Source organism: Schistocerca cancellata, chromosome 3, assembly GCF_023864275.1.
Source record: "Schistocerca cancellata isolate TAMUIC-IGC-003103 chromosome 3, iqSchCanc2.1, whole genome shotgun sequence".
Taxonomy (NCBI): Eukaryota; Metazoa; Arthropoda; class Insecta; order Orthoptera; family Acrididae; genus Schistocerca; species Schistocerca cancellata.
The window spans coordinates 717,547,455-717,571,731 of NC_064628.1; the positions used below are offsets into that span (position 1 = coordinate 717,547,455).

The 24,277-nt window shown below is 39.2% G+C and overlaps 1 protein-coding gene across 5 annotated transcripts in view; it reads left to right on the forward strand.

Annotated features, from left to right (window-relative positions):
* LOC126175729 (calcium-independent phospholipase A2-gamma-like) overlaps window positions 1-23,574 on the forward strand; it is a 78,782-nt gene extending 55,208 nt beyond the window's left edge. For 4 of the 5 annotated variants that reach the window (XM_049922675.1, XM_049922670.1, XM_049922673.1 and 1 more), the window contains exons 8-9: window positions 768-969; window positions 22,313-23,574. In XM_049922675.1, the coding sequence (XP_049778632.1) occupies window positions 768-969; window positions 22,313-22,569 (459 nt within the window). In that variant the 3' untranslated portion in view covers window positions 22,570-23,574. The remainder of the gene's footprint in view (window positions 1-767; window positions 970-22,312) is intronic. The other variant, XM_049922672.1, reaches the window with a different exon arrangement.
* Window positions 23,575-24,277: the final 703 nt, after the last annotated feature.

Here is a 24,277-nt window from a genome sequence, read left to right on the forward strand (position 1 = left end):
ATCCTTGAGCGGCACCTTCAGTGATGTCTTGATTGTCTTTACTAATGAAGCATCGACAATGGCTTTTGCTTTTCCACTGACAAAACCATTTGTATGAATTTCTGTGGGGGAATGGGTTTCTTCCGTTGTCTTTACATCTTGGGCCTGTTGCACTTCCATTCACTGAACCTGTGAAATTCTTGGGGCTTATGCTTGATAGGAAACTTTCTTCATCCTTCCACATTTCCTACCTGGCCGCAAATATCTTACCTCTTCCTAGGCGTCACTCTTTTTACTCCAGCACTTATCAGCCATAGCCTTGCTAACTACTCACAAAGTCAAAAAGGAGGGGGGGGGGGCAGTGGGTGGCAGTGGCAAAATGGGGGGGGGGGGGGGGTTGCGAGTGGCAGCTGTACTAACTTTAACCTAAAAAAAGAAGTCTTTTAAAGCTTTAAAAAAAATTTTTACAGTTACCTATGACTATGTGCCTCAGTCAGCTGAATTTGTGTAGTAGTCTGCAGTAATTCTTATTTGTCATTTTTTTTTCATTTACATCCTGTCTCTTCTATTATTATAACATAAACAAGAAATATTGATGTTATTTAGGATATTACTTATTTTCACTCAGATCCATCTTGAAGTACCCCAGAACAAGCATGACAATTTAATGTGCTCACATAAAATTTTCTTACTAGTTGACTGGCCATTTCTGCTACTTGTGCTTTTTTTCCATTATGTCATTACATTTCTACTCTAAATACTCTAATAAATATATGCATTACTTTTAGGATGGTGGTATTCTCGTAAATAATCCATGTGCTGTGGCTGTCCATGAGGCACGACACCTGTGGCCTGGCTCTCCTATTCAGTGCATAATTTCTTTTGGTACTGGCCGTTGTCAACCAGTTATAGGAATTCAAGAGGAATCATTGTCATCGTCATGGAAAACAAAGTTCTTGAAAATTCTAGACAGTGCTACAGACACTGAAGGTTTGTAACAATGCATATTTATTTTCTGCTGTATTGTTACTTGAGTTATACAATAACATGCACATTTTTAAGAAAATGTTACTTTAAAATTGTAGAAAGGTATTTATGGTTGGCCATTGTAGTCTCAATTATGCTTTAGTTACACAGTAATTGGCAGTATCTTAATCCAGAAAGAAAGATGACTAACACCTTTTTGCAGCATCAGAGTAACTGGTAGAGGAGAAGTAAGGGACCCAAAAGATATTTTTAGCTATTGCGTCCATCGTTCATTTCTCCACTTTTTAAGAGATAATATGAAGAAAGAAGAGAGACTTATCCTTCCAACATGTTCATAATTATAACAACAGAGAGAAGAGGGAGAACCTATTTTAAAGACAAAATGATTAGTATTGGACAGGGAAATGGTCACTGCTGAGTATTGAACTTCTTTTCTTCTTCTTTCCAATATGAGAATTTAACAAATGCTTATACCTCTGATCTTGTGATGTAAGATAAATTTAACAGTGTCTACATATTCAAAGTTCCATGATGCAGTTGGAGTCGAAGATTTATAGAACAAGTTAGTGTTTACTTTATTTAAAAAGTTGGACAACCGCAGCCCAATTTCTACTTGGTAAATAAAATCTTCCACACTGGCTGTTAAAATACTTTATTAAAAGTCACTGACTGTTTTGCACCAATAGAGATGCAGAGAGCAGGTGATAGTTTTTTTTAAACACTCATGACATGACAAAGTGATTACTTAGAGCCAAGTTCTATCTGCTTTTTATCTATGAATGATAGGACTTGGCTGTAAGCAGTCACTTTGTGACACGACTGTTTAAAATACCTATCATCTGAAGATGCATCTCTATTGATGCCAAGCAGATAGTGACTTTTTATAAAAGTATTTTAACTGCCAGTGTGGAAGATTTTATTCACCAAGTCAATGTTTGATCAACAAAGATTATTATTGCAGTTTCAATTTACCCTCCTATGCTAATGAGTATTGACTGTTGATATATCTGTCTGAGGTCACACCCATACAGCTCTATTAGTGGGATACATGGGCACTATAAGACTAGTTTGGGATCTATGGCATTTTTATGTAACCATAGAACAGTATTTGAACATTGATGTAATTGATACTTCATGTGTTTCTTTTTACCACCCTCTATTCAACTTAGAGAGATTGAGTTTCTTTTCCCCACAATGTTTTGAATATATTTTGTTAATAAAAATTATAGAAACTGGGACTTATTGTTAGCACAACAGTTCATGTACAGCAGGTAGTTGCACATATTTTTGTACATTAGCACAGATTTATTAAGATCACTGTGTACAAGCCATAGTAGAAGTGAAATCAAAAAGATGCCTCTGTATTATCCATAATAATTTACTATTTGCCTTCACTTTAAATGTTAAGTCATTAATAGGCACATAAATTGCCTCTGAATGTTGATTATATTGTGTGCCTGAGACTAGCTGTGATCTGTTTTCTAAATCATTATTTACATTTGGGCTATGATATTTCCATTGCCATAAATTACAGTTAGTTCCAGACATTCTATTTGTATCACTTTGAATTTCAAGATTACTCATTTGATGTGGAATGGCTTGTTCTGGTAGTTCTGTGTTAAATACTGTTAAAAATTAATGCTTATTTGCACATAGGCAGTGAAAGTTCTAGTTGACAGATCTCTTTTTATACATCCTTAAGTATATGTTTGAAGATGAGTTTGGCCCAAATACTCTTGGGTGCTGCATGGTCAAAGAAATGACAGATTCTTGAGAGACAGAAATGCATGAGAGAGAGGTGGGAAAACAGCTGGAGTCACTTGATAAAGGAAGGTCACTGGACCCACTTGGATAACTGTCAGTTTGCTTTGAATATGCAGAAGACATGGTCCCTATTCTACTTCAGGTTAATGAAACAAAGCAGCATCCATGTGATTAGAAAATATTACAGATAGTTCCTGTCTTTCGGAAAAGTCATGAACAGCTGCCCAGAACAAAAAGAATCTCACAGATATCACTTTGTTACAAAATTAGGGAACAAAATTGTGCTAACATTCATCACCATCATCACCATCATCATCATCATCAGCAGCAGCAGCAGCAGCTAGAGATGTATTTATGTTGCTCCTTCATGTTTTTCTAATGCCATTAATCCACCTTCAATTAGATTAAATCAAACAATTGAAAATCCATAATGGAATAACAATTATGAAAAGGAAAGGGTATCATTACAGTGTTTTCTTATCACTTTGGAGTGAGCAAAGAAATTTCGTGGTCCACCTTCCACCTATTCACCTGGTTACAAGTTCTGCATACCTCTGTTTAATTATCATTAGTCACAATTTTGCCATGCAGTCCAGTCTTTTCTCTGTTCAACTTGATTACTTTCCTATCTCTTAAAGACCATTGCCTCATTGCTGTTGGTCAAAACAGATAGTACACACTGACTGCAAACTTCCCTTGTAGAAATGTTGGAAGCTACGTTTTGGAAAAATGTATATTGTTTACCTAAACCATTCCAGGCTATTTTTATTTTTTGCTGTCCATCTCATCATTTTCTTCAGCTTTCCTAAATACAAAAGCTCATCAGCTGGTTCTATGATTATTAATTTTGTATTATTTCCTCTTCAGTGAATATATTGTTCTTTACTTTAATATTATTATAACTGAGTCTTTGTCCTACTTACAAACTTGCTCTATAAGGCTCTTCCATTGTTATGAAAGGCTATGTTTGTCATAGGGTAAAAGTGCAGTGTAATCAGCAAACTGAGAGTGATTCAGATGTGTTTAATTAATGTGTTTCCTTCTTGTGTTTCCTTCTTCATTTGCCTGGTTTGAGGATCTGAAAATGTTGTCAGAGACTGTTGAGAACATATTTGGTGGTATGGAATCACTTCGCTGGACTTTCCTCAGTTCTGAGTTTCCCACTATCCAGATGGAATATGTAGAAGCTGTATCTTATATGCATTCATTCCTCAATGTGATAACTTAGAATGAATTGATGCCTTCTTTCCCTATGGTGCCAGTACAGATTTGCTTGAAACTGAGTGAAAACTTTTCTCAAAATGTGTGTATTTCAGAAAAAAGCATTTATTCATAATCTTTTGTTTCCTTCCATAATTTTGCCCATGACTTTGAAAGTGGTCCATTGTGTGATACCTGCATCTAAAGCATGCACAGACCTTTGCTAGATTAAAATATTATTTAGTTTCTATGTGGTTGGTAATAATTTTAGTGGATACTAGCATTTTCTCTGTTTCTGTGCCTCTGTACATGTGTGTCACTTATAATTCGCACATCTTTTGGTCTCTCTCCACCTGCCCTCTCTCTTTGCCAATTACCTCCTCACCTCCCTGCCTGTCCATCTCTTCCTCCTATGTCTCAGCTCCTCTCTCTCTCTCTCTCTCTCTGTGTGTGTGTGTGTGTGTGTGTGTGTGTGTGTGTGTGTGTGTGTGTCCTCCTTCCCCTCCTTCATTTTTGTACCTCCTCCTGCCCCAACTATCCCTACTGATCACTGCCTGCCCCCTCTTCCCCATAGATCAGCCCCTCATTCCCTCCTCTCAAATCTTGTCCTCTATCCATATCAACCTTTCCCCTTGGCATGACCACCCACATCCACATGTGTAGACCCTGTAAAAGATGTCAGTAAAGCAGGCTGGTGTACTCCCCCAACATGCTTCTTGTGCAGCACAGCCTATACATCAAGGGTTTGAAAAAACTGTGTGCCCCATGATGTGTAGGCTGCCCTGCAAAGCAGGTCGATAAGGCAGGTTGATGCTATTCATACGCAACACACCTATCATTCAGAGCAACTATATGCCACGGGCTTAAAAACATGCATGTCTCTACATCCATAAATACTAGAGCTGGAATACGAGGGTTGGAACTTAAATAATGGCAACTATTTATTCACAACCGATACAAAAGAGTTGCATGTTTGCACTTGTTACTGTCCTTCAAAGTAGTCACCAGCGTTCTGTAGAACCCATTGCCAGCGATGTGTAAGGCGTAGTATACTGTTAGCGGAGCCTGTTCTGACACCGTTACATTAGGCCGCTCATTCACAAGTGACTGTTTTTCCCTCGATGGTGCGCATGCCAGTGACATGGGACAAGCAAGTCCATTTGCTCGCAGGTAAGGTAGGTATGTCAACATTTACTATCAGCAGCAATAGTAAATTCCATTGCATAGTGTCTCCACAGCAGTGTTGCCACTATTTAAGCTCCAACCTACATATTATGAACCGTCCCCCACCCCAAAATGTTGATCCTATCAGGAGTTAGTTTATCAAATTTGGCCCACTTCAGTGCAAGGGCCTGGGAGTAGTTCTTACAAATGCTCAGCTTTATGTGTGTGTGTGTGTGTGTGTGTGTGTGTGTGTGTGTGTGCCGGCCGTGGTGGCCAAGCGGTTAAAGGCGCTACAGTCTGGAACCACGCGACCGCTACGGTCACAGGTTCGAATCCTGCCTCAGGCATGGATGTGTGTGATGTCCTTAGGTTAGTTAGGTTTAAGTAGTTCTAAGTTCTAGGTGACTGATGACCTCAGAAGTTAAGTCCCATAGTGCTCAGAGCCATTTTTGTGTGTGTGTGTGGGGGGAGGGTGGATGAAGGGCTTTTGGGTTAAAGCTCACTTGTTTAGTTGTCTTTTTGTTGTGCCTGTCTGCAACTCAACCTTTTCATAATATTAAATATGTAAGGAAAGGATAGATTGCTACTTACCATAAAGATGACATGTTAAGTTACAGACAGACATAATTAAAAGACACATACGCCTAAGCTTTTGGTCACAGCCTTCATCAGAAGAAGAAACACACACCACTCATTCACACAAGCAAGCACACCTGATGCACACATGACAATCAACTCCCGCAGGTCGGACCAGAATGCAGCTGTCGTATGGGGAAGGGATAGCAGTGTATGGGGGGCAGGGGGTAGAGAGAGGAGCGCTGTCAGACGGAGTGTGCAGGGACAACTCTGCTAACAGGTTCAGCATCAGGAGGCTGTGGGGCAGGGAGGTGAGGAAAACAGAGAAAAATAGGAGAGTGGGGGGAAAGATGGATGGGTGTTTTGGCAGAGGGCAGCATTGGGAGATGAGAATATGGAAGACGTGGTGGACAGAGGGCATGGAACTGTTGGGTGGAGAGTGCGGAACAGTATATTACCCTAAGTTCAGGAACTTCAGGAGCAGAGAATGACTCAGAAATGAAGCAGCCATTGAAATCAAGTGTGCCATGTTCAGCTGCATGTTGTGCCACAGGGTGGTCTACTTTGTTCTTGGCCACAATTTGCGGTGGCCGTTCATCCTGGTGGACAGCTGGTTGGTATTCGTACCAATATATAAAGTTGTACAATGATTACAACAGTGCTGGTAAATGACATGGCTGCTTTCACAGGTGGTGTGATCCCTGATGGGGTAGGATAAACCTGTGACAGTACTGGAATAGGAAGTGCTGGTGGGTGGATTGGGCAGGCTTTGCACCTGAGGTTGGATGGGCGACGGAGCACCAGTCGTGGAAAATATCTTGGGTAGGACATCCCTCATTTCAGACCACAATGATAAGTAATCAAAGCACTGGTGAAGAATGTGGTTCAGTTGTTCCACTCCGGGATAGTACTATTGCAGGGATCGGGAGAAGGAGAGTGGGTCCTTGACAAGTTCAGCATGGTTAAATTTGGGTGCAGGGCTAAGGGTGAGGCCTTTGGATAGGACTGAAACTTCTGTGGAGCTGAGGATTTTGGTGGAAAGGTTAACAACAGTATTACGGGAATGTTTTGGCTCTCAATTTGGTGGAGAGTTGGTAGGGAGTTTGAAGAATGTGGCAAAGTGAAAAGGTCAGGTAGACAGGGTTTAGCTGCTACGAGTGGTGGACGAGGAGGAATACTGTGGGTATGATGGGGGTTGGATAGATGACACATTAACTTGCAGACAGTTGAAAGACACTTACATTGTTGTCATAGATATAGATATTGAACATTTAGGAAATAACATTGATCAATCTATAGGTTTTTATTTCTTTTGTCTGTCTTCTTTCTTGTGAGGTAGAACAATTTCAGCACTGTCCCAGTTTAAACTAATTGTCTTTCACCACAGACATTTATGTACATTACTCTAGAGCATTCACCATTCTTAGAGAAACATCATCACTTCCCAGCACCTTTCCATTTTTTATATCTCCAATTGCTATGTACATCTCAACTGCTGTAACTTCCAGATGGTCATTATTGTCTTTATTTCAAAGTCATTTCTTGAAGAAATTCAAAATTTAAAGAAATATTTAGGTATGTAATTTTATCCATGTTGTTAGTTTCTGTACCATGTACATTGTTAAGTGGTATACTGTGGTGTTCACTCACTGTTTGTTTTATTTTAATTATACTTTTATTGTTTACAGATGTTTCTTGTATCAAACTTCCATTGTATCTCCTTACATTCTGTTGAAAACATTCCCAGTTGTTCTATTGTAGTCAGCATAATCTAATGTTACTGTTGGCATTTACTTGTAACTCTGATCTTCTCGTTAACAGCTGTCTGGTTTGATTTCATATTTTCTTTTCTTTTTGCATTCTTTCTACCTGTAACGTCTTTCTCTGTATGCCCAAATACTTTAATTTTATAACTGCCGCAATTGTTGATTGAGATCATATTTATTTCTGAATATGTCGAAGAAGTTGCATAATTTAATCTGAAATATCTTCTTACTTTATAGTAAATACTCATAATCTGCATTTATAGCTTCCTGCTGTAGGATTCTCTTATTTTATACAATACTATCAGTTTCATTTTTAGTCCCTCTTGATCCTTCTTATTAGTTTTCATGTTGAAGAAAAACGTATGGCTTTTCTCAGTAAATTCTTCTAATTTATAACATCTTGTCATTTCTGGTATTATACCCAGCCTGAAGAACTGTTCCACAGTTTTTGTCCTACTTTTACATAAAAAATTACCCATTATCTTGTAGTGGGGTTTGCTATCATTTATCAGTTTCTAGAATGAGCTGTGTCTTCTACCTCTGCATCAGAATGTGAGCATAGACCTGATTGATTTTCGTGGAATATATTTGTTTATTTTTAAAATAAATGTTGCTTTTTTGCTTGAGATTCCATTAACGTCAGCAACAGTTATTACATTATGAAAAGGAAAGTTGCCACTCGCCATATAGCATAGATGCTGAGTCGCAGATAGGCACAACAAAAAGACTGTCACAAATTAGCTTTCGGCCAGTATGGCCTTCATAAAGATAGACAACAGACATGCAAACACACTCGTGCAAATGCAACACACACACACACACACACGACTGCCATCTCTGGCAACTGAAGCCACACTGCAAGCTGCAGCACCCATGCATGATACGAGTGGCAACTGGGTGGGGTTAAGGAGGATGCTGGGGCAGGGAGGGGGAATGATAGTGGGGGGGGGGGACAGTAAAGCACTGCTGGGGAGCGTGCAGGGATGAGGTGGAGAGAGGGTAAAGCAGCTTTTATGTGCAGTCGGGAGGTATGCCTGAGGCTAGGGGAGAAGGAGAAAGGGGGGGGGGGGGGGATCGGAAAAGGAGAGAAGTAAAAAGAATGGGTGCAATAGTGGAATGATGGCTCTGTAGTTCTGGAATGAGATCAGGGAAGCGGCTGTGTGGGTGAGGTCAGTGACTAACGGAGTTGAGGCCAGGATGGTTTTGGGAATGTAGGATATATTGCAGGGAAAGTTCCCAATCGCACAATTCAGAAAAGCTGGTGTTGGTGGGAAGTATCCATATGGCACAGCTGGTGAAACAGTCATTGAAATGAAGGATGCCATGTTGGGCAGTGTGCTCAGGAACAGGGTGGTCCACTTGTTGCTTAGCCACAGTTTTTCGGTGGCCATTCATGCAGACAGACGGCTTGTTGGTTGTCATGCCCACATAGAATGCAGCACAGTGGTTGCAGCTAAGCTTGTAGATCACATGACCCATTTCACAGGTAGCCCTGCATTTGATGGGATAGCTGATGTTTGTGACCAGGGTGGAGTAGGTGGTAGTGGAAGGATGGGGTTGGGTTCTTTGGGGAAGGAGACCAGACAGCGAGGTCATCAGTCTCATTGGATTAGGGAAGGACGGGAAAGGAAGTCGGCCGTGCCCTTTCAAAGGAACCATCCCGGCATTTGCCTGGAGCGATTTAGGGAAATCACGGAAAATCTAAATCAGGATGGCCGGACGCGGGATTGAACCGTCGTCCTCCCGAATGTGAGTCCAGTGTCTAATCACTGCGCCACCTCGCTTTGTAGTGGGAGGATGTTTGGGACAGGTCTTGCATCTAGGTCTATTACAGAGATATGACCACAAGGTAGGGGTTGGGAGTAGGGGTTGTGTATGGATGGATGAGTATATTATGTAGGTTCAGTGGACTGCGGAATACAACTGTGGGAGGATTGGTAAGGTTAGTGGGCAGGATATTTCTCATTTCAGGGACCAGAGGTAATCGAAACCCTGGTGGAGAATGTAATTCAGTTGCTCCAGTTCTGGGTGGTACTGAGTTACGAGGGGAATGCTCCACTGTGACCAGACAGTAAGACTTTCGGAGGTGGTGGGAGACTGGGGAGATAAGGCATGGGAGATTTGTTTTTGCACAAGGCTGGGACGATAATTATGGTCTGTGAAGACTTCAGTGAGACCCTTGGTATATTTCGAGAGGGACAGCTCGTCACTGCTAATGTGACGACCATGGGTGGCTAGGCTGTAAGGAAGGGACTTCTTGGTATGGAATGGGTGGCAGCTGTCGAGGTGGCGGTATTGCTGGTGGTTAATAACCTACTAACTTTATTACTGTATCTACCTAAGTATAAAACGACCCTGAAAATAAGACAACTCCTCCTCCTCCTTTTTTTAAGGGCCTCATTGTGAAAAAATTATTTTTAACATATTCTGGCTAATCAAAGTTACAAACTTTTATTGATTTAAGGGATCTGTCCAAAAAGTTAACATTACACCTGCTCTAAATTTATGCCATTTGTTAATTTATATTTTTTATAATGCAAGGAGAAATAAAATAACAAAGATTTTTTAACATTTTTTTCTACCTGCACTGCCTTTTTTTTGTTTACTTTGCCTGTCATCTGTGGTATCTTTGTTTTTAATTATCATCCTAACAGGACAACTGTGAAAGTTATATCTCCATTGTCACAAATATTTGGCCATTTCTTCCAAATAAATTGCGATTTCTGAAGTTGTGGTTATTGTGGGAACTGAAAATGTAGCTGGTTTTTTCTGAACACACAGCAGATTTCACCTCTGAACTGATGTGAGAATGTTAAGTGTGTCTTGCTTCCAGACATACCATTTGCCCGCCACTCTCTCATTGGCTGTGTAGAACTAGCAGCTGACACACCCCAAATCGTTACTGTCATACATCGTGGTGAGCATTGACAACATTGCTGTACGAAAAAACATTAGTACGTCAGTGGCCCCGTGTAGACTTCAGCATCTCCTGCAAACATGTAAGCTATTGTTGAGTATTTGTCCAATTTTGAAGTCAGTTTGATTCCTAGTGCATATGGATTCAGGAAAATTGCAATTTAAACTTGGTAGATGTTCATAAAAAGCCAAAGCACATGGTATACATTCCCTTGGTTGGCTGCACATTAAAATTTCTGCCTGTTCAACAGTCCCAGGGCTCTCATATTTCTCAGCCAAGCTCGGTCACTGCCTCCCCTCCAACTTTCTGCAGTGCTGTGCTTGAACAACGGTGAAACATGGATGGCAGTATCTTCTAGGGTGCAGGTCATATTTACAAACAGCAACTAATACATGAATAAAAGTCGCAATCACTATTCAGTCCAATTATCGATCTTTCGCTCATTCCAAAATCTAATGACATCTGTTTGTACTATCTCCACAATAGGTCTTTCTGCTGTAATTTATTCTTGTGACAAAAATTACAGTCAGCTTAATACATTTTAGTTCATTTGTTAAACATTTCATTCTGGATTAATATTCCTTCTTGTTTCATCTGAATGTCATTCTCTTTTTCTAAAGCTGATTAAAAGCTGGTAATGATTTTATGCAATATTCTAATGTGTACACCGACCAAATTTCTCATTTGAAACCCACCTGGTAAACCATTAATTTCTCCATAACTAAATAAAATTTAATGCGGATTCAGAATCAAGTAATGGTTTTTGAAGGAAAATATTTTCTCCTTTGAATGTTACCTTTACTTAAAAAACAGCATAGATGTATTTATTTGGTATCTGTACATGTATATGAACATTTATTGCAGTCATTTCAGACACAACTAAATTTGTAAGTAGATAGAACTTAATGTCATTTCCTCCTGTGTTTCACAAAATTGTCAATTTCTAAGGAGGGCATTATATTTTTGTAGCGACTAGTTCATAGTTCGTCACTTAATCTAGGGCTGGGCGAACGATACTCATGTACGAATGGGCCCAAGTTTTCCAAATATGCTGCAGTGTTCAATACAGTATCAAGCTTCTTTGAACAATCATGTGACATTTGACTCATGCGGTGCAAGTGTGAGGGACACGCAAGAAACTACAAACTAGGCAACAAGCCACAACAATAAGCTATGGCTCTACTTAAAATTTGACTATTTAGTGAAAAAATGGAGAAAATAGCATTAAATACTACCAGTGCATACACTCCTATTGTGTATACAAGTTCTCATACAACACTGATATACAGGGTGGTCCATTGATCGTGACCAGGCCAAATATCTCACTATATAAGCGTCAAACGAAAAAACTACAAAGAACGAAACCTGTCTAGCTTAAAGGGGTAAACCAGATGGCGCAATGGTTGGCCCGCTAGATGGTGCTGCCATAGGTCAAATGGATATCAACTGCATTTTTAAAGTAGGAACCCCCATTTTTATTACATATTCGTGTAGTATATATGAATGTTTTAGTTGACCACTTTTTTCGCTTTGTGATAGGTGGTGCTGTAATAGTCACAAACGTATAAGTACGTGGTATCATGTAACATTCCACCAGTGTGGACGGTATTTGCTTCATGATACATTACCCATGTTAAAATGGACCGTTTACCAATTGCGGAAAAGGTCGATATCATGTTGATGTTTGGCTATTGTGATCAAAATGCCCAATGGGCGTGTGCTATGTCTGCTGCTCGGTATCCTGGATGACATCATCCAAGTGTCGAGACCGTTCACCAGATAGTTACGTTATTTAAGGTAACAGGAAGTGGTCAGCCACATGTGAAACGTCGGCCATGACCTGCAACAAATGATGATGCCCAAGTAGGTGTTTTAGCTGCTGTCGTGGCTAAACCGCACATCAATAGCAGACAAATTGCGTGAGAATCGGGAATCTCAAAAACGTCGGCGTTGAGATTGCCACATCAACATCGATTGCACCTTATCATATTTCTATTGTTTTTTATTTTGTTGTTTTATAGTTGCACTCATTTTATTCATATATGCATGAGACACTATACACAGATATACGAGGGCTGTTCAGAAAGTAGGGAATGTTTCCATCTGACACCGCTAGGCATGTGCTGATCGCGTATATTTTTGTATGTGCATGCTCGGCAACTCAGTTGGCATCCATCCATGACAGTGAGAACGTCTCTGTGCATCTGGTTTTTTAGATATTCAAATTTGAAATGTGTGCTGCAATTGGCAAAAAATCTAAAACCTATAGAAATTTATCGTGAACTGTGCGAAGTGTACGGAAACAATGTAATGAGTGAATGTTCCATCTGGAAATGATGCATTCAGTTTAAAAATGGCCGAACCAATGTTCGTGATGAAGAGAAGAGTGGATGCCTAAGCATTGTGACTGATGATCTTGTCGCTAAAGTTGATGAAACGATTCGTGTAAACCATCGCTTCACAATAATGGAGCGTTTGCTTTCTTTTTCACAACTTTCAAGGACTTTGTTGTTTGAAATTGTCACTCAAAAGCTAGGCTACCACAAATTATGTGCATGATGGGTGGCCAAAATGCTTATTGTTGTTGTTGTTGTTGTTGTTGTTGTTGTTGTTGTGGTCGTATTCAGTCCTGAGACTGGTTTGATGCAGCTCTCCATGCTACTCTATCCTGTGCAAGCTTCTTCATCTCCCAGTACTTACTACAACCTATATCCTTCTGAATCTGCTTAGTGTATTCATCTCTTGGTCTCCACACTGCCCTCCAATGCTAAATTTGTGATCCCTTGATGCCTCAGAACATGTCTTACCATCCGGTCCCTTCTTCTTGTAAAATTGTGCCACAAACTCTTCCCCAATTCTATTCAATACCTCCTCATTAGTTATGTGGTCTACCCATCTGATCTTCAGCATTCTTTGTAGCACCACATTTCGAAAGATTCTATTCTCTTCTTGTCCAAACTATTTATCATCCATGTTTCACAGCCATACATGGCCACACTCCATACAAATACTTTCAGAAACAACTTCCTGACACTTAAATCTATTCTCGATGTTAACAAATTTCTCTTCTTCAGAAAAGCTTTCCTTGCCATTGCCAGTCTACATTTTATATCCTCTCTACTTCAACCATCATCAGTTCTTTTGCTCCTCAAATAGCAAAACTTCTTTACTACTTTAAGTGTCTCATTTCCTAATCTAATTCCCTCAGCATCACCCGACTTAATTCAACTACATTCCATTATCCTCGTTTTGCTTTTGTTGATGTTCATCTTATATCCTCCTTTCAAGACAGTGTCCATTACCGAGCGAGGTGGCGCAGTGGTTAGCACCCTGGACTCGCATTCGGGAGGACGACGGTTCAATCCCGTCTCCGGCCATCCTGATTTAGGTTTTCCGTGATTTCCCTAAATCCTTTCAGGCAAATGCCGGGATGGTTCCTTTGAAAGGGCACGGCCGATTTCACTCCGCGTCCTTCCCTAACCCGAGCTTGCGCTCCGTCTCTAATGACCTCGTTGTCGACGGGACGTTAAACACTAATCTCCTCCTCCTCCACTGTCCATTCTGTTCAACTGCTCTTCCAAGTCTTTTGCTGTCTCTGACAGAATTATAATGTCATCGGAGAACCTCAAAGTTTTTATTTCTTCTCCATGGATTTTAATACCTACTCCGAATTTTTCTTTTGTTTCCTTTACTGCTTGCTCAATATACAGATTGAATAACATCGGGGAGAGGCTACAACCCTGTCTCACTCCCTTCCCAACCACTGCTTCCCTTTCATGTCCCTCGACTCTTATAACTGCCACCTGCTTTCTGTACAAATTGTAAATAGCCTTTCGCTCACTGTATTTTACCCCTGCCATCTTTAGAATTTGAAAGAGAGTATTCCAGTCGACATTGTCAAAAATTTTCTCCAAGTCTACAAATGCTAGAAATGTAGGTTTGCCTTTCCTCAATCTTTCTTCTAAGATAAGTCGTAAGGTCAGTATTGCCTCACATGTTCCAATATTTCTACGGAATCCAAACAGATCTTCCCCGAGGTCAGCTTCTACCAGTTTTTCCATTCGCTGTAAAGAATTCGCGTTAGTATTTTGCAGCTGTGACTTATTAAACTGATAGTTTGGTAATTTTCACATCTGTCAACACCTGCCTTCTTTGGGGTTAGAATTATTATATTCTTCTTGAAGGCTGAGGGTATTTCGCCTGTCTCATACATCTTGCTCACCAGATGGTATAGTTTTGTTAGGACTGGCTCTCCCAAGGCCATCAGTAGTTCTAATGGAATGTTGTCTACTCCCGGGGCCTTGTTTCGACTTAGGTCTTTCAGTGCTCTGTCAAACTCTTCACGCAGTATCATATCTCCCATTTCATCTTCATCTTCATCCTCTTCCATTTCCATAATATTGTCCTCAAGAACATCGCCCCTGTATGGACCCTCTATATACTCCTTCCACCTTTCTGCTTTCCCTTCTTTGCTTAGAACTGGGTTTCCATCTGAGCTCTTGATATTCATACAAGTGGTTCTCTTTTCTCCAAAGGCCTCTTTAATTTTCCTGTAGGTAGTATCTATCTCACCCCTCGTGAGATAAGCCTCTACATCCTTACATTTGTCCTCTAGCCATCCCTGCTTAGCCATTTTGCACTTCCTGTCGATCTCTTTTTTGAGATGTTTGTATTCCTTTTTGCCTGCTTAACTTACTGTGTTTTTGTATTTTCTCCTTTCATCAATTAAATTCAGTATCTCTTGTGTTACCCAAGGATTTCTACTAGCCCTCGTCTTTTTACCTACTTGATCCTCTGCTGCCTTCTCTACTTCTCAGAGCTACCCATTCTTCTTCTATTGTATTTCTTTCCCCCATTCCTGTCAATTGTTCCCTTATGCTCTCCCTGAAGCTCTGTACAACCTCTGGTTTAGTCAGTTTATCCAGGTACCATCTCCTTAAATTACCACCTTTTTGCAGTTTCTTCAGTTTTAATCTACAGTTCATAACCAATAGATTGTGGCCAGAGTCCACATCTGCCCCTGGAAATGTCTTACAATTTAAAACCTGGTTCCTAAATCTCTGTCTTACCATTATATAATCTATCTTATACCTTCTAGTATCTCCAGAATTCCTCCATGTATACAACCTTCTTTCATGATTCTTGAACCAAGTGTTAGCTATGATTAAGTTATGCTCTGTGCAAAATTCTACCAGACGGCGTCCTCTTTCATTTCTCACCCCAATCCATATTAATCCACTATGTTTCCTTCTCTCCCTTTTCATACTCTCGAGTTCCAGTCACCCATGACTATTAAATTTTTGTCTCCCTTCACTATCTGAATAATTTCTTTTATCTCATCATACATTTCGTCAATTTCTTCATCATCTGCAGAGCTAGGTGGCATATAAACTTGTACTACGGTAGTAGCCATGGGCTTCGTGTCTATCTTGGCCACAATAATGCGTTCACTATGCTGTTTGTAGTAGCTTACCTGCACTCCTATTTTTTATTCATTATTAAACCTACTCCTGCATTACCCCTATTTGATTTTGTATTTATAATCCTGTATTCACCTGACCAAAAGTCTTGTTCCTCCTGCCACCGAACATCAATAATTCCCACTATATCTAACTTTAACCTACCTGTTTCCCTTTTTAAATTTTCTAACCTACCTGCCCGGTTAAGGGATCTGACATTCCACACTCCAATCCATAGAACGCCAGTTTTCTTTCTCCTTATAGAGCACCATAAAGAACAGTGAATGGGGCAACGTTGACATTTCTGGAGGCCTACCCCAAACATGGTGATTCATTACTGGATTGAATCATAACCAGTGACGAGACTTGAATGAAACACGTCAATTGCGAGACAAAATTACAATCCACCGAGTGGGGGCACACAAGGTCCCACCCAAAAACAAAAAAAATGTTTGCAAACCTTGTCAGCAAGGAAGTTGATGGCGACAGTGTTTTGGGATAGGCAAGGTGTGCTTTTTATTGATTTTCTTGAAAGTGGAGCAACCATAAATTCTACGCAGTACTGGCAAACTTTGCACAGCCTTAGAAGAGCAGTTCAAAACAAACGCTGAGGAAAGCTCATGTCCAAAATTTTGTTCTTGCGTGACAGTGCCTGACCTCACATGGCAAACTGCACTAATGAACTCCTTAATTCATTCAAATGGGAAATTTTCCCTCATCCGCCCTACAACCCTGATCTTGCACCAAACAATTTCCACTTTTTTCCCAAGCAACTGGCTTGCAATGCAACACTTTGATGACGATGGAGAACTTTAGGTGGGTGCGTCTCACTGGCTGAAGTCTGAGGTGGCAGAATTTTATGATGAAGGTCTTTCATAGCTTGTCCACTACTATGATAAGTGCCTCAATGTGTTTGGTGACTATGTGAAATAGTAGTATGTCAGTCGCTCTTTCAGATGTATATATAAAATGTATTTCTTGTATGTATTTTTTTTTTTTTTTTTTTTTTTTTTAATGCCGAAACATTCCCTACTTTCTGAATAGCCCTCATACAAAAAATAACCATAAATACTTAATACAGTGCACAAAATAATGGCAAAATAGTTTACATTATGTAGATAAACTTACTACACAACCACATATATAGATGAACTTACATAAAAGATTACTATATTGCAACAAATAATAAACTATTGAAAAAAGCATAAATCTTGTTATTATCTCTTATCTTAAAATTCTTGTCATGATAAAAACTGAAAATTAAGAAACTGCCATTAGAAAAACTCGTGTGAAAATTTTGTCACAAAATGTTCCAAAAAACAATCCCAATTGAGTATGAGTATGATTGGCTGAAATAAGCAGAAGAACTGTGAAACAGGCACGCATGATATGTCAGTCCTGTACAAAAATTGGTTAACATAAGCTTGTTTTGCCTGAAAATAAATTTTCTACAAGATAATGTAGTAGTTTCAGGAGAAAATGCAGTAAAATATTTTCTATTGCTCAGAAATAAGGTGATCTTTTCCTCTGAAAAATATTTTTACAGTAAATTTGGCTTATTTTTTTTAATTTTCTGCATGCTTGATGAAACAGTGTATCATTTTGTACAGGGCTGTGTATAATTCTGGTTTGTTACATGCATTGTTTTGCATGTCCAAAGATTTTCTGATGATTTGAAGCCACTGTTAAATGTAATCTACATCTACATCTACATCTATACTCCGCGAGCCACCTTACGGTGTGTGGCGGAGGGTACTTATTGTACCACTATCTGATCCCCCCTTCCCTGTTCCATTCACGAATTGTGCGTGGGAAGAACGACTGCTTGTAAGTCTCCATATTTGCTCTAATTTCTCGGATCTTTTCGTTGTGATCATTACGCGAGATATATGTGGGCGGTAGTAATATGTTGCCCATCTCTTCCCGTAATGTGCTCTCTCGTAATTTCGATAATAAACCTCTCCGTATTGCGTAACGCCTTTCTTGAAGTGTCCGCCACTGGAGCTTGTTCAGCATCTCCGTAACGCTCTCGCGCTGGCTAAATGTCCCCATGACGAATCGCGCTGCTTTTCGCTGGATCATGTCTATCTCTTCTATTAATCCAACCTGGTAAGGGTCCCATACTGATGAGCAATACTCAAGAATCGGACGAACAAGCGTTTTGTAAGCTACTTCTTTCGTCGATGAGTCACATTTTCTTAGAATTCTTCCTATGAATCTCAACCTGGCGCCTGCTTTTCCCACTATTTGTTTTATGTGATCATTCCACTTCAGATCGCTCCGGATAGTAACTCCTAAGTATTTTACGGTCGTTACCGCTTCCAATGATTTACCACCTATGGCATAATCGTACTGGAATGGATTTCTGCCCCTATGTATGCGCATTATATTACATTTATCTACGTTTAGGGAAAGCTGCCAGCTGTCGCACCATGCATTAATCCTCTGCAGGTCTTCCTGGAGTACGTACGAGTCTTCTGATGTTGCTACTTTCTTGTAGACAACCGTGTCATCTGCAAATAGCCTCACGGAGCTACCGATGTTGTCAACTAAGTCATTTATGTATATTGTAAACAATAAAGGTCCTATCACGCTTCCTTGCGGTACTCCCGAAATTACCTCTACATCTGCAGATTTTGAACCGTTAAGAATGACATGTTGTGTTCTTTCTTCTAGGAAATCCTGAATCCAATCGCAAACCTGGTCCGATATTCCGTAAGCTCGTATTTTTTTCACTAAACGTAAGTGCGGAACCGTATCAAATGCCTTCCTGAAGTCCAGGAATACGGCATCAATCTGCTCGCCAGTGTCTACGGCACTGTGAATTTCTTGGGCAAATAGGGCGAGCTGAGTTTCACATGATCTCTGTTTGCGGAATCCATGTTGGTTATGATGAAGGAGATTTGTATTATCTAAGAACGTCATAATACGAGAACACAAAACATGTTCCATTATTCTACAACAGATTGACGTAAGCGAAATAGGCCTATAATTATTCGCATCTGATTTATGACCCTTCTTGAAAATGGGAACGACCTGCGCTTTCTTCCAGTCGCTAGGTACTTTACGTTCTTCCAGCGATCTACGATAAATTGCTGATAGAAAGGGGGCAAGTTCTTTAGCATAATCACTGTAGAATCTTAAGGGTATCTCGTCTGGTCCGGATGCTTTTCCGCTACTAAGTGATAGCAGTTGTTTTTCAATTCCGATATCGTTTATTTCAATATTTTCCATTTTGGCGTCCGTGCGACGGCTGAAGTCAGGGACCGTGTTAAGATTTTCCGCAGTGAAACAGTTTCGGAACACTGAATTCAGTATTTCTGCCTTTCTTCGGTCGTCCTCTGTTTCGGTGCCATCGTGGTCAACGAGTGACTGAATAGGGGATTTAGATCCGCTTACCGATTTTACATATGACCAAAACTTTTTAGGGTTCTTGTTTAGATTGTTTGCCAATGTTTTATGTTCGAATTCGTTGAATGCTTCTCTCATTGCTCTCTTTACGCTCTTTTTCGCTTCGTTCAGCTTTTCCTTATCAGCTATGATTCGACTACTCTTAAACCTATGATGAAGCTTTCTTTGTTTCCGTAGTACCTTTCGTACATGATTGTTATACCACGGTGGATCTTTCCCCTCGCTTTGGACCTTAGTCGGTACGAACTTATCTAAGGCGTACTGGACGATGTTTCTGAATTTTTTCCATTTTTGTTCCACATCCTCTTCCTCAGAAATGAACGTTTGATGGTGGTCACTCAGATATTCTGCGATTTGTGCCCTATCACTCTTGTTAAGCAAATATATTTTCCTTCCTTTCTTGGCATTTCTTATTACACTTGTAGTCATTGATGCAACCACTGACTTATGATCACTGATACCCTCTTCTACATTCACGGAGTCGAAAAGTTCCGGTCTATTTGTTGCTATGAGGTCTAAAACGTTAGCTTCACGAGTTGGTTCTCTAACTATCTGCTCGAAGTAATTCTCGGACAAGGCAGTCAGGATAATGTCACAAGAGTCTCTGTCCCTGGCTCCAGTTCTGATTGTGTGACTATCCCATTCTATACCTGGTAGATTGAAGTCTCCCCCTATTACAATAGTATGATCACGAAACTTCTTCACGACGTTCTGCAGGTTCTCTCTGAGGCGCTCAACTACTACGGTTGCTGATGCAGGTGGTCTATAGAAGCATCCGACTATCATATCTGACCCACCTTTGATACTTAGCTTAACCCAGATTATTTCACATTCGCATTCGCTAATAACTTCACTGGATATTATTGAATTCTTTACTGCTATAAATACTCCTCCACCATTGGCGTTTATCCTATCCTTGCGGTATATATTCCATTCTGTGTCTAGGATTTCGTTACTGTTCACTTCCGGTTTTAACCAACTTTCCGTTCCTAATACTATATGCGCACTATTTCCTTCAATAAGAGATACTAATTCAGGAACCTTGCCCTGGATACTCCTGCAGTTTACCAATATTACGTTAACTTTTCCTGTTTTTGGTCTCTGAGGACGGACGTTCTTTATCAACGATGATAATGTCCTCTCTGGTAAGCCGTCAGGTATTTTATCGTTTCGCCCAAGGGGGGGTCCCTCCAACCTAAAAAACCCCCGTGTGCACGCCACACGTACTCTGCTACCCTAGTAGCTGCTTCCGGTGTGTAGTGCAACTAAATGATAATCAACTGTAATAACCAGTTTTTAAAATTATAACCAATGCAGTGCTTAAAATGCAGTGGTTTTCTATAAAACACAATTTCATGTGCAAACATGAGTTTTAGCATGTAAAACTTGAATGAGGAAAGATTTTTGGCAAATGCTTCTTACAGTTACTGTAAAAATATATTTTCTATCATCAGCTGTAACACTGTAAACTGTCTCAGCATGAGCAATTTGTGTAAAACTGGATTTTATGTGCAACTTTTGACCTCTGTATCATGGCAACAGATAAAGCTTTCAGGAAATAACGTGGAGACAATTAATTACATGTATTTGTCTATCTTCTTACAAAATTTGAACCGTTTTTGCACAAGTTTGAAACCTAGAAGTGGTGCGTGCAAAAATACTCATAGAAAACATGTTTTTTCGTGTAAAATCTGAATGAAGCTAGATTTTTGAAAGCAAGTTTTTAATTGTATTGTCAGAATGCATCTCTCATGTATTTGATTCACTTTAACCTGCTTCTGTGCATTCAGTTCACATAAGAACGAATTTTGCATGCTACATTTAGTTAGAATTTAAACTTTCATATCTTGACAATGGATAAAGATTATTGGATGAAAAAATTTCATTTTGACTTAATCCATTTATCTATTTTTGTGCAATGTTTAAACTGATTCATATAAGTTTAGGGTATAGAGGTGACGCGCTTCAAAAACCTCCTGAAAAATGTGTTTTTGAACATAAATCCAAACAGAGCAAGATTTTTTTCAAATGGTTAAAACTTACTTTAACCCAAGGTTCGATACACTGATGGGTCAAATTCAAATTTGAACCATCAGTCTTGCTTCAGTCCAGAGTTATTTAGTGGTGACTGTTTTTGTATGTAAAGTCTGAATGGGGCACATAAAAATGGTGCCATTAGCTGAACTGTAATTTCAGCCCAATTAAAATCTTTTGCAAGAGGAATTAAGCAATTCACTCAATTTTCCTGGGTGCCAGGTCTGGTTTGTCATTCAAACATTGCCTAATGTACTATAACATAGCTACAGGAAGGCAAATGTTCCAATGGCTATACAAATGGCCACTAGGCTGGTCTAAACAAAAAACTTTTTACCCCATTTTCCTTGGTGAAATAGGAACTGAGCACCAAGACCCCCAAAAAAACCTTGATTTTGCATACGGCCTTTTCATACACATTTGTTACAGTGCTCCCATGCTGTAGCAATTAGTAACCAGTTACTGATACTTCAGATATACACTTCAGTACTATAACAAGTGTATCAAGGAATTTTTTCTGCCTGATACGCCTGCTGTGATGTCAATAATCCATAGAACATTTAGCTCATTGCAGTAGAGCACTCAGATCTCTGTATTGACAAATTTATAAACCTGGACTGCAATATGGTATGCAGCTTCTACATCAAGCAGTGTCAAATTAAATGATTCAACAAACTTTGTGCATATTGGGAAACTGGATGCAGGAGAGGGATACAAAATAGAATTCTTTCCCACAAAACAGAGATGTATTTTTCAGTGATTATTTATGATTCCATTGAATTAGTCGGAGAGTCCCCTCTCTTCTTCGACTGCTCATTTTTTCCAACTGAACTGGTTGATAATTTCTCTACACTATTTTTTAAATAAACTGGCATATTTGTGTGTTTTAAGTAAACTGACATATTTAAAGAAACTAAAAGAAAGAGACTCATAAAATTCAAAGCACATGGACATTCTTATTAATATTTGAAAATGTTTATAAAGTTGTAGCTTATATTTTTCAGTTGTTATCACAAGTTTGAACAAGTATTTACTGTCATCCCTTTCCTTTTCAGCGGTTCACACAATGCTGAATGATCTTCTGCCGGGAAATGTGTATTATAGATTCAATCCGTATTTAACAGAAATGGTCTCTATGGCTGAAATAAATCCAGCCAAAATAGCACAGTTGGAAATGGATGCAGAGATGTATTTTCGACGAAATGAAGAGACATTCCAGGAGGCAGCTAAGGCACTTATGGCAGCAAAAACATTTGGGCAATGGTGCCAAGATTGGATTAATTTAAAAAGAGAATTATTAGGTATCAAGTAACAGTATCCAAGAAATTCCATGGAATATGTGATTATATCTCAGGTAGTGAACATGATCAAATTAATGTTTCTCACTTTGAATTTATTTGGCTATTTCAAATTAGTGTTCCACCTTAGGCATTTAATTTTTTTTATTTTTGCCATTATGACTTAGTTAATTAAATGTTCACTTTTTTTCGCTGCACGTATATCCTGACGTACGCATATTGCGTCAGTAATTAAAGTATCGCATATGCCAGCCTTCTTTTTTTATGCCTTATTTTATTACTATTTCAGTGTTCGCCATAGAGGCATGCAGTGCCTCGGAAGTCCTAAAGTATTATGCATAGAACTAAATTTATATGGTCAGTTCAGAGCTACTTAAAAAAATAACACTTTCAAGGAAAATAAAACTGTTAAGAACAAGTATTTCTACAATTTTCTAACTGATCGAAAAGATTTAACAGACAGCTCTGTCTCTTGCTGTTACAGTGTCATTTCATTTCTGTGATACATTTTTGTGTTGTGTCTGACATGGTTCAATTCCATAGAATGAACAATCTTTTAAGTGTTTCTGATATCTAAAATAATTTACATTTATGTATGCTTCAAAGTCTGTCTGTGTCATTGAGTAAGCTAGCTTTTCATGGCAAAAGCTGAAGTATATGTTTGTGAATACTTAATAAGAAACTTGTATTCCGTAATATGAGTATACTGAATGTTAATACCTGTTGGAATGGAACTTGGTGCGTGATTGAAAGTTAAAATATTGTGTCTGATGTAAGCAGCTAGTTCTGTAGCAGTTGGCTAGTGTGTGCACCTTGTACATGTATGATAAAATTTCAATATGGCATTATTTTAATTTGTTGTTTTGTGATAAACAGTAATTCATATGTATATAAACATTTACAAATATAAAGATAGCTTTTCCATTACCACTGAGCAGTATTTCATACCAAAGGGCAGCTGATTTTTAGTGCAATGTTGTATTTTTTTATAATGCAATAAATATATGAAAGAGATTTTATTCTTTGTGTTTTGATTTCTGTTCCTGTGTGGTAATACAGTCCAGTTGTATAATTTGAGTTTCACTGAACAACATTTTCTTCGTGCACTAGTTGTAACCAATGAACCTTACTGTCTAGTCTGTGGCAGATAAAGTCCACATCTGTATAAGCTGCTGCCATCAAGTACACAAAGTAAGCTATCCAGAAACATCATGGTATGGGATTTGGCAGCAGATGGGATTCTCTGAACTGCTGCTGCTCAGATTTGACAGTTTTGAATGAATATATGTTGAACCAATTTGATACTTGCTCCATGTACATTCACTGGTGTACAGAAGTTATAGTGTTGCTTGATCTGCATTCACTTAAAGTTCATACTGTTCTCACTGTTTTAAATTTAACTATTTAATTAATGTATACATTTTTCATATTACCTGCAGCTTCACATGGTCACAAATGCAGTGGGCTACTTTGAAACATTTTTTGCTCTGTGACAAGCGACTAACTGCTAAAAGCAGCAATAGGTGTATTAGTCTGTTGTAGAATTGTAGAAAATACTTTGAGCTCACACATAATGAGGTAGATGAAGGGAGTCAGGTAGGTGTAGAATTTCTTTACCTCCGAGAAGGATTTGAATCAGTACATCATGAATGCTTAATAATGAAATTATAATTATATGGTGCATCAGGTGTAATTTCTGAGTGGACTAAGGATTTCTTAACA